The following is a 12,171-nucleotide window of genomic DNA, read 5'->3' as shown; positions in this document are numbered from 1 at the left end:
AAAATTTTTTACGGGACAACAGATATTTATTAAGTATATGTTCATAAAGAAAATACAAAAAAAAATGAGTATATTTATAAAATATAAATAAAATATCTGTCGTGACAACTGTCACCACAATCACCTGTGTGCATCCGAGCTCTTGCAGGAAACCTATTTTTGCATGATGATGGACAAACATTTTAACAAATGCTTTAAAGAAAAAAAAATTATTAATTAAAATAAATTATTTACAAATTAAACATAATACTTAAGAAAATTTATATAAAAGAATTTCTGCAAATTAAATTATAAAGCAGTCTATTATAAATTAATTTTAATCTGTAAACAGCTCGATTTTTTTTCTTTCCTTGTTTATTTATAAAGAAGTTTAAGTATAATTCGTTTACCTCTTTAATTTCTGAAAATGTTTATGAAAAGCTTATAATAAGTAATATAAGAATCAATAAATAAGAAAGAAAGAATTGCATGTTGGAGTCTTAATTTAACCATGCCAAATAAATTACATGTTGGTTTTTATGAAAACAAAAGCAAAAGCAATTTTAATAAAATGAAAAGTGATAACGGACTTCATGTTTTGAAAATCTATCTAATTATGCTTATTATCAAATCACTTCTATTAGCATAACACAAAAAAAAGTGTAAGTTTTTCTGTGGTTATGTGTGATTATAGGCATGCATTAGTATCCAAATGATTCATACCGTCCTAAAAGCAAGTAGTGAAATGTACATTAACGAATGCTAATTGATATTTAGCAAAGGAAAATGATATTTTGACACCAATTTTTTGACACCATTTTGACACTGCACACGTGTCAAAATGTGGTTGGACGATTTCAAATTAAAAAAAAAACTTTGGTTTTTTCTTCCAAACATGTCCTTGTTTCAGTTTTTTTAATTTGAAATCGTCCAACCATGTTTTGACACAGTATCAAAATAGTGTCAAAATATAACAAATAATTAAAGTCTAAAATAGAGAACATCAGGATCTACATCTTCATGGAGTATGGCCTCATAAGGGAACTTGGGGAGAAGACTTGCAATATATTTTGCTGTATCTAAGTATGATTTCCTTAATACATTAACTTGTTTGGTTCCAACGTTATATCCTGCTTTCAGTGGTTTCAAATCATATGCTTCCTTCCGAAAGTTGCAGTTATTTTGGTTTATCACAGCATGAAGTTTGTCTTTCTTCATTCTCCAACTGCCGTTTCTCAAATTGAAGCTATACAAGGGAAGGAATCGTTGGCCATAGTTTGCTACAAACTCTATCGCAGTTAAAATGAACTCAAATTCCTCCGCCTCCATGTAATACGGAAAACTGACTCTACTCCACCCAGGTTTAACTCCAACATAACCCTGTTCAAGTAACAAGCAATTCCAGTTTAAACATTGTTTACCCATTTTTGCTAAATTTGGTTCTAACAAGTTTTTTTTTTTTTTTTTAGCAGATGTTATATAACGAGCTTATAATATCATATTTAGGTGACTTAGATTATAATTTTTTAATATTTACCTTATTTATAGAGTAAGTTTTTATGTGATATTTATTGAACTTTTTATATAATTATTTGACTATCTTTCTCACAATATTTTGACTTCACTTATTCTTTTGTCAGTCTAGTTAATTAGACTAAATTCTTCAAATTAAATTATTTTTACTTTATTTTTTTAGTTTTTATCTGTTTAACTTAATTTCTTTATTTAAACTAATTTGTCTTGGATGAATACATGATATTTAGTTTAGATTGACTAATCTCTATTTTCAACTTAAAATGACTTTACTAAACTCTTGGTACTCGTTTCAATTTTTTAATTTGAATTAATCCAAAATGATTTGACTCGACTTTTGACTTGGGTTTACTAAGTTCTAAGTAGATCAATTGAATTTAACCTTTCTTCTAATCCACTTAACTCAATTTTCAACTAAAACCAATTCTATTCGACTTTCCACCTTAGTCGATTTGGCTCAACCTGATCTTAATCTAATTTAACCTAATCCTTAGTCATCTTTGATAAACTTAAATAAAACTTGATTTTGAATTTTCAAAAATTTAAATCCAATTCAAATGAATTAAGCATAATGAACCTAAAGTCGAAAAATATAGATTTAGATTTGGATAAATCTATTTATATTTAGGTTAATATATATGGATTGAATTTCATAATTTGAATTGTTTTTCTTCTCCTTATTTTTTACACTGTAGAATACACGGAGAGAATGTACCTCTTGAATTGCTGATCTAATAGCAAGAGATTGAGCTTTGTTGATGTTGAGCAATTGGTGGCCATAAGGTCCAGCACAAGCACACCCTCCACGGGCTTGGATGCCAAATAGGTCATTTAGCAGTGTTGCAACAAAAGGGCCATGAAGTAGCTTACCTCTTTCGCTCTCTGTCTCTTTCAAAAAGTTAAGCTCTCTTTGTTTTTCCTGTTTCTGGCTGTCTTCTAGCCATTTAATGCCCCAACCAGGTGATACAGAGCTTTTGTTGGTGGTAGAATAAATGATAAATGACAGTATGGCTTGTCTTTTGGTTCTCAAGTTTCCAAGAACCTCGATGTTTGGGTTGGACATTAGTCTCTTAACTGCTTTCTTAATGTAAACTTGTTCACGTTTCTCAATCTCTTTGTAGGTTATGTACTCTTTCACCCAAAATGCCAACGCTGCTCTCACTGTCTGGATTATAGGAGGGGTACCTCCATTTTCTCTTTCCTCTATCTTCTCCAAGTACAGTGTATCCTGCAATATTATAACACCCACATAAAGTTTGAAAACCTTATCCATTGCTGACATTTCTCTTTCCATTCAATTCATACGAATGAATAAAAAATCTTATCAGTAGAAAATGACAGAAACACGTTTTCACAAGGACAAAACATAATTTTTTGTGATACAGGAAATGAAATGATAAACAACATGCAAAGACTTCTTTTTCTTCTCCAATCAGGTTACGTGGGAAGACTAAATTTATGATTTGACTTTAAATATTTTGTTTATAATTTGACATAAATAAGTCTGTAATTTGAATATGGGATATTACCTTTTTGTTGAAGCCGTTGACGTAATCCACAGTTCCACCTCCACAAGTTGATGGCGGCGAAGATCTTAATCGGTAGAGAGCATCGTTCATAAGCAGAATCCCAGGAGAGTCAGGACCACCGAGAAACTTGTGTGGACTCAGGAACACTGCGTCATACCCATCACTCTCCCCAGACCTCATCTTTATCTCCACGTATGGACCGCTACACAAACACATATATAAAACAATTTTTCATCAAATTGTAATGACTCGTGCTATATAGTGAAATCATTTGTTTGATCTCTTAAAAACATTGAAAAACCATCAAAGGATATGTCTACGATTCTAGCTAAGTAAAAAAATACCTCGCTGCAAAATCAAAGCATGCAAAGGCTTTGTATTGATGAAGAAGCTGAGCAATTGCTCGTGTATCTGAGTAAATTCCGGTGACATTGCTACAGGCTGAGAAAGATCCCAACATGGGTCGATTGGTGTCTTTGTAGGCCTCAAGTTTTAGCTTTAGAGCATCCATGTTTATCAAGCCTTGGTGATCAAGACCAATCTCTACCACCTCAGCCAAACTTTGCCTCCAAGAAAGGAGGTTGGAATGGTGTTCATGAGGTCCAACAAAAACCACCCATCTTTCTTCCGTGCTGAGGCTCTTCAAAACCCTTTCCCTCAAGATAGAGGGTACTGCAATTCCCATCACTTCTTGCAGCCTCTTGATGGCTGCAGTTGAGCCAGAGCCACACAAGATGAGTGCATCGTCTTTCCGACCACCTAAGCATTTTTTAATGTACTCTCTTGCTTCCTGTACCATCTTTGTTGTCCTGCTTCCCACGTAACTGTCGCACGTGTGAGTGTTGCCTGTGTATGCAGAAAATAAATAGCACAGTTTGAATACATGTTCTTATAGTTGAAAATTCGTCTATGATTGGCTAAGAAGAGAAGAACCAATCTTGTTTCAGATTTGGCGTATGTGTTAGTCAAACAAGAAAGAAACTAAAGCCCTTTCCTCCCAGTCCAATCATGGTTGTATGTTCACACTAGTTTGAGAAACATAATCCACCTGATTTTTCAAGGGACAATTATAATGGAAAAAAAAAAAAAACATATTCATAAACTACACAGACTATTTTTCTTATGATAATTCTTATAGGACTGTGTCATGTAAATATTTTATATCTCTTACTTAAAAAAAAAAGGATGAGTTTGTATTAAATTTTATATATGTACGTTTCCCTTCTGGTTGTTTTCACATCATTTTCTTTTTCTATGGTGTTTAAAATTTGCCAAATATATCACTATTGGATAACATATATGATATATATATTGTGAGAGTACATCCTCCCTCGTTAAAAGTTTCAACGTGAGATTATGGTCTTTATCCTTTTATAGACATTTATTTATAAATTTCAATTGAGACCACTATTAATTGAATATGACTGCACAAAATTCATTCAATTATGTGATGATGCAATGATTTGATCTTGAACTATGCATATTAAATCAATTTCATCAATTTTAACTATGTTTGACTTTTCTTATCCTCCCTCTTTCCATTTATATACGAGTTATATAAAAACTTTTAACTATCATAGTATTTCGCGGTCATACTCTTATATGTTAAGATATTATATATATATATATATATATATATATATATATATATATATATATATATATATATATATATATATATTTATATATATATATATATTTATAGCTTACTATATATTTGTAATTTGGAAAAACTTATAACGAATACTTTGAACCCAACACTTTTTTTTCCTTTTTAAAATGAACATTTAACTTAATATAAAAACAATCCAATTGTAACTAAAACTATGTAACAACAATTCACCGATCAAATGTTTTTTTTTTTAAGAAACTTAAGTTATATTAGTTTTTTCAAAAGAAAAAAAAAACAATGTTTTTAGAAGTAAAATTAATTTATGCACTCCATCGTAATAAGTTACAAAAACTATATTTACTTTATTTTGTAAACAAAATTATGAGAAAAAAATAATCATCTACAATTATATGTTTTTCTTTTTTGCAAGTTTGTACTTCCAAAAAAAATTAGACATAATTATTTTTTATTCCTAAAAGTTAAGAAGAGTCAGATTTTACAGTAGTTAATTTCCAAGTTTAAAAAACATCTTAATCCCTCGAATGAATTATAAAAAATACTAAAATAATTTTATCCTCTCATGAAACTAATCTGATTTTGAAATTTTGAAATGAAAATTGGATTGAGAAGAAACAAAAGCTTGAGGGAGTTGAGATTTGATATGGAAAAGATTGATAGATAAAGTAAAGATGATGATAAGAGATGAAGAAAGTGAAGGCAGGTACCGTAGAAAGGAAGAAGATGATCGGCGATGAAGTTTTCGTTGTAGCGAAGACTGCGAGCGGAAGCGGTGTGATCAGCATACACAACGATTCGTCTTCCAAACGGAGAATCGAACTCTGCACCGTTACCGATGATCTGAGACCTTACCCATCGCAGTTTTTCTTGAACGCATTCGTTACACGGCACTCCCATCCCCACCACCTTCTCAAAGGACGATTCCGATTCCGATTCCGATTCCGACTCTGAGTGCTCGCAACATTCATGATGAAACCTTGTTTCTTCTTTGCTTGAAAGACTTGCCTGAGTATCTTTGCGTTTCTCTGATTTAACAATGTGACGTGGTTTACGTATGCAACGATATGCAAGAAGAGATGCAGCTTGGATCATCTCCAGATGCATTTCCCGAGCCCAAATCTACCTCTGCAATTTTCGTTTCACTGTTCGTCACTTCATCTCCAACCACTTTCAACATGCATCACTTGTTCTAATTCTGCAGTAACAAAAGAGGTACATATAATAAGTTTGATGTATATATGAGTATATGTATGTGGGTCAGGTTCAAATTTATTGACATGCATGATTACTCATGAATGACACGGTCTAAGGCCACTCGTGCCTTCTAACAGCAATTACTAGTATTATTATATTTTTTTTCGTAATTCTAAATATTCCACGTTTACCTTACTTTTTTTTATATTTTTTATAATAAATGTTATAATAGCATCTTATCCTTTTGAAGAAATTTCAATATTATTTAAGATAGGAAGACAACTCTTGAGAGGTTTATTCTCCTACAATTTATGAAGAAAAAATTGAAAAGTAACTTACTATCTTCAAAATATGTAATATTTATGATAAAAAAAAGTTGAAAATTAAGATAACTTATAAGTACTTCTATATTCTTAAATATCAGGCTTTGAAATCTACACTAATTTGATTAGTTATTAACGTAATTTTAGTGATAAAATAAATTTTATTAACGTATTTTATCTATGGGTTTTAAAATTTTAATTACTGATACAATTTTAGTCAGTAATAAATTTATTGGTAAATTATAAAATGTTAACTATTAACAAAATATTTTATTAATAATGAATTTGACAATAAAATTTGTTGATAAATTAGAATTTTTAATATTAAAGAATTTCTATTTCTTGTAAATTTTATTAATCAAATGATTATTAAAGTCTTTTCTTTGATAATTTTTGTGGTTAAATCTTTTCATATATACGTTGGTAATTGAGTTTGTTTTTTAAATTCATCAATAAATCTATTCATAATTATTGTTCTTTAATTCAACTAAATATTAATTAGAGATGGGTGAGGAGAAAGAAAAAGAAATATAAAAAAGAGAAATATATGTTCACAAAGACAATATAAGTAAAAAAAGAGGCGGTAGAGATAAAAAGAAGAGAATAAGCATGAAGAAAAACCAAATTACAACATTTAGTAATAAAATTTACCAATAACCAAACTCTATTAGTAATTATTAATAAATATTTATCATTAGATAATTATTGATAGATTTATGATCTTTAATAATTATTAATTGATATTTTGATTCGTCAATAAAACTTATCAATAAATATTTTATTGACAAGTTTTTAGTTTTAATAAATTGTCAATAATTTTAATTTACAAAAAAAAATATGAATGTGGATGAATTGTGATAAGGGATAATTTTGATTTTTTTAAGTTTAACAGATATTTAAAATAAGAGTTAAGTATATTTTTAGCTCTTAAACTTATATGCGAAATTAAAATTTGTTTATATCTTAAATTTTAAAAATGAAAATAAATATAATTTTTTAAAACTAATTAACGTTAACTTTTTTTACATGTTTAATGATATTAAATTGACATTTAAGTTATTTACAGAATTTTTCATATTTCAATTTTAATATCAACTTATAACATCGTGTAAGAAAGAAAAAAGTTATTATCATTAGATTAAAGATTAAAATGACCGTATTTCAAAAGTTGATAATTAAAATATATTAAAGTTTTTAAAATAAAAATAAATTTTAATTTTATATTCAAATTTAGAAAATAAAAAATATATTTAATCTTTAAAATATTGTTCGTAATATCAAATTGAAAAAATATTATTTAGAGAATTTCAATTATATGAACTCCATGTGATAAGTTTAATCTCTTTGTGAAGTTAAAAGTTTATGTGTAGTCAAGTAACACTTAGGATGTTTTTACTTGAGTGAAAAAATTTGAAGGACAATGAGTTGATGAATTTAAAAGTAAAGTGTGTGTTATTTTTTAAAAAAAATTAAAAATGATTGAAAGTAAATTTAAAAGTAAAATTAGTATAAATTTATAATGGATTTAACTAAAGTGAAAGTTTAAAAAATATTTTAATAGATAGAAGATGAGAATTATCAAATTATCCTTGATAATAAAAATAATATGAAATGATATCTGTCGTAATACGTTTTTTTATAAAAAAAAAATATTTAAAATAGTAGAAATAAAAAGAAATTAATATAATACATTTTTTGCAAGAGTATGCAGGTTACGCACACAGAAGAATTGTATAAATTTTGAAATTCATAATAATTAAAATTAAAGAAAGTGTACTTGGATTGGATAGTTAGTCATGTCCTCGATAATAACCAACACGAGCAAATAGATACAATTTTACTTTTGTACAACAATGATGCTAAAAGGACAATGATAGTTTTGAATTAAAAATGTGCACAAAGAAGGGAATCGATTCCAGTGGAATCAATTATAAAAAATGGTGAAATTGGTTACAAGTCTATGTGTTCGATTCCAAGTGTAATTGATTACGTAATCCAGACAAAGCATTGTGGATTATATCTCGTTCAATGGTATCATGGAATGAAAAATCATGCAATCTCAATCTCACAGATAGTCTTCTCCCTTCCAAATTCATCGAAACAAACACAATAACCGCCTCAAATTTGTCTTACTATTCCAGAATATATTAAGACAATAATATTTTGATAACTCTTTTTTTAATAATATTTTGATAACAGTGTCATTATTTTATTAGTATATTTGAATTTATTTTTAAAAAAATATTAAAAACAGATCAATCATAAAACTGTCACATATACGTTGTTAAAAAAGAATTGTTAAAGACACTTTTTCTTTACTTTTGAAAATCGATGCTATTTCTCATAACCACCAAGTCGGCAACTACTTTTTCAATTAATTATTATTTTGATACTTTTTTTTTTATCGAAAACATATATTGCATTAAATAGGTATTAAATCGATTCGAGCAGTACCAAACACAAACTGGTCAATCACGTTAAGGCCATAACATGACATTGCTTCGAACGATGGAGTATTAACAGGTCAAATTTTGATGGATCTTTTCATGAAATCCAAAAAATTTGTTTTTCTTGTTTTCTTTTTCATTTTCACCGGCAATTGAAGTAGGCACTATTATATAGATTTTTTTAATGATTAAGTGCTTTTCGGGCCTTAAATCTCATACTTTTTTAACGATTTCAAAACGGATATGTATTAATGGCATAATAGAAAAACAAACATACATATCTTTCTGGAAGTTCCACTTCTTACGCTGTCGTCGTCGTGGATATATCAGACTAGGTCCATACCTCAGGAAAAAATAATGAATGCACATTAAATAGAAAGTAGTTGGTTAATTAATTATAATCACTTATAATGTCATATTCATAACACATAACATTTATTGTATGCATTTTTTAAGAATTTATTATTTAATATATTAAAGTAGGTTTTTTTTTATGATTTGGTCTTTTATTTTTATTTTTTTGTGTTTGGAATTTTAGATGAAAGTGAAAAAAAAAAATACATTTAATAACTTCAACTAGTGGAATCCTTTTACTTTGGTTATAAAACTTATTTTAAAATTACCAACTCTTTATGTTGTTGATTTTTTTTGGCATGAGTCACATTCTCATACTAAAAATGGCTGTCATTACACCACCAACTACCTTATGTGTGGTTAAAAAAGTGTCACAAATATAGTTGAAAGTTGAAAGAGAATATATATGTTGTCTTCCCTAAGCAATAATTGAGAAAAGGAATTGAAGTCAATATCATGAATTCAACATGCAATGAATCGTGAGCAGCCAGGATGACAACGCTCGTTACGCATTCTTTTTATTAAAATTATTTTACTTCATCTTTAACATTTTTTCTACAACTAGTTTATACTCACGATTGTGTGTATTTGGCTCAAGTAATTTCAGATTATATTTAGAAGGAAAGTTAAAAAAAAATATATTTTACTTTTATGTTAGTTTATCCAAAAATTAAACTTAATTATTTTTTTAATATAATATAAGTTTTTCTAATTGAAATTTGTTAAACATATTACATTATCTGTAACATTCCAATAAATATAGATTGAAATATATTTAGGAGTTAACAAAAAGAATAAGATAGAACAATGAAGAAGAAGTTAATATAGAGAAAAGAAGTATATAAAATATCTCATTAAAATTTAAAACTGTACAAGAACTCAAAGTCTGATACAATTTTTCTATTTAGACCGAACGACCTTAGGTATTAGCATAAGACCGAATGGTATTACAAGAAGAAAGTTTCTACCGAACGGTTCTACAAAAGGCAAATCAAAACCTAGTCTATGAACCAAACGGTCCTACACTATCCTCAGGTTGATCGGCTTGCAGAGCTTCCTCCAATGAATCTTCAATCCCGTCTGTTCACATTCATAGAATGATCATTGCAGTGAAGAGAACAACCGAACGAACAATACAGACATGACAGGAAAATAAGGGTAAACTTATGTAATTTAATCAATCAAATTCAACATAACATTTAAACATAACAATTGAATGGTTAAAACATTGTATTTAAACATACAACCATCATACAAGTTTCACAACCAAAGACCGAACGTATAAACATAGTAACCGACCACTTTAGACACTGTCTGAACGACATGAACCATGTAACTCGTCGTTTCTAGCACCCGGCGTGGTGTAGTAACTGGAATACACTCAACAACTGCCACCCGAGGTTAGTCCTAAAATGACCATCTGGTCTTATGGTCGCGGACCTCCTGTCATTCCCACGCATGAATTACCCTCTTTTATATGATGAGGAGCAATCATGGAATATCAGGATAAAAAATGAAGCCAGAGTCTGACCACGGTCATAATTTACCAATCATCACCAATCATGAGACATTCCTCCTTGGAATTCTCTTACATCTCTATATTATTCAAATTCATAATTTACCATCATACTTATATACTCAATCACTCAAATTGGAATCATACAATAACAACTTTAATCAAAAACCCGAATTAAAATAAGTCATTCTGTATACTATGAATATGACTGAACTGTCAGGAACATGTTGGCTCTAACTTGAGCCAAATACCATATAAGACTGAAAACACAACCCTATAAATCCACATTAGGAATTTAACTATATTACTATAGCTTTGACCGAACGTTTTGAGCTTAAGCCAAGTACTTAGAACTTTGGTCGAACACCTAAATCTTTGACTGAACACTTTATCATGGGATGAAGTTCTCTACAAGAAACCGAGTGTCAATACAAGAGCAAACACTGAGTATCAGTATAAGACCAAACACTCTTCAAATGAAATAGTATTAATATAAAACCTAGTACTTCAAAGACTAAGTGCTAGTCTAAGACTGGACACTTAAATGACTGAAATGCTAGTCTATGACTGAGCACCTCAAGACCGAGTGTCAGTACAAAATCGACCACTCAAAAATAAATATTATTAATATAAGACCGAGCACTCTACACCTATAACATATATGGTAATATCGACAATGAAACTTTCCTGACTTGTTTGGAATGTCTGGACTAAACTAAGTAGTAAGAGAATCAATGTAAGCTTTTATAAGACCGATCGGTCATCAACTGAAATCCCCTACAAAAGAGAATTCAGTCAAGACCGAACGTATTGGGGAAAACCGAACGATCATAAATGACTCCCGGTCACAGTTACAAAATTCTACAAAGTTCAACAGAGTTACGACTAACTCTATTACTACCCAGTTATTAAACAGCTATACACACAATCAACATACAATTCTTCAACAATCAAGCAAAATCATCAAACATATATTATTCAAGCATCCATCAATTCAAAATAGATAGTCATAATTAAATTCTATAAGTTTCCCTTACCTCAATATCTAGAAATTCTAAGCTTTCACAGTGGTATAGAGATGGAAATCAACTCCTAAACGTCCTACATGTTCAGATTGGTGAAACGAGCTTCACCTATCGTTAAGATTTAAAAACAAAATCAGGAAAAGGGGTTGGGTAGTCACATGCTAACCAAAAACGATGTTTGCATGCATCTGAAACGAAAAGAACTTCAAAGGAAGAAGAGATTTTGATCTTACCAGCTCCACACAGAAAACTGACCGGTTAAGATGAAGAGCTGGACACCAGAAACCTTCAATTGTTGCCTGAACGGTGATCGAAACAGTGAAAGTGTGAGAATTTTTAGAGAGAAGTTGGGGAATTTTAGAGAGAAGAGGAGAAAACAAAATTCTGAAAGTTGAAGACAAAGGTTGCATGCAGAGAAGTGACACCAAATTTAAAAATCTCACTTTAAATATTGCCTCCAAAAATCGATCGTCCACTCTACTGCTGTTACATGTCCTCCACTTTCTGAAATTCCATACATGCTACCTGCTACTTGGATTCCACTCGACTAGGAAATTTAATGAACGTGACAACTTGGATCCCACTAAATAAGGAATTAAATGAACGTGACATTATTTACTATTATTCAACTTTTGAAATAA

General features: G+C 29.6%; 1 protein-coding gene across 2 annotated transcripts; it reads right to left on the bottom strand.

The window, feature by feature from the left end:
• Positions 1-677: 677 nt before the first annotated feature.
• Positions 678-5,883, bottom strand: LOC106766903. Of its 2 annotated transcripts, XM_022786339.1 has the most exons (6): positions 5,379-5,883; positions 3,386-3,887; positions 3,042-3,243; positions 2,228-2,740; positions 954-1,359; positions 678-756 (listed from the first exon to the last, which is right to left on the bottom strand). In XM_022786339.1, the coding sequence occupies exons 1-5, from the start codon at positions 5,773-5,775 to the stop codon at positions 961-963; spliced, it is 2,013 nt and encodes a 670-aa protein (XP_022642060.1). In that variant the 5' UTR covers positions 5,776-5,883; the 3' UTR covers positions 678-756; positions 954-960. The 2 variants fall into 2 exon arrangements, with proteins under 2 accessions (XP_022642060.1, XP_014507178.1); XM_014651692.2 differs by having other exon boundaries at positions 710-1,359.
• Between the last annotated feature and the right edge of the window lie 6,288 nt (positions 5,884-12,171).

This window comes from Vigna radiata, chromosome 1 (assembly GCF_000741045.1).
Source record: "Vigna radiata var. radiata cultivar VC1973A chromosome 1, Vradiata_ver6, whole genome shotgun sequence".
NCBI lineage: Eukaryota > Viridiplantae > Streptophyta > Magnoliopsida > Fabales > Fabaceae > Vigna > Vigna radiata.
This window is presented reverse-complemented; position numbering and strand designations above follow the sequence as displayed.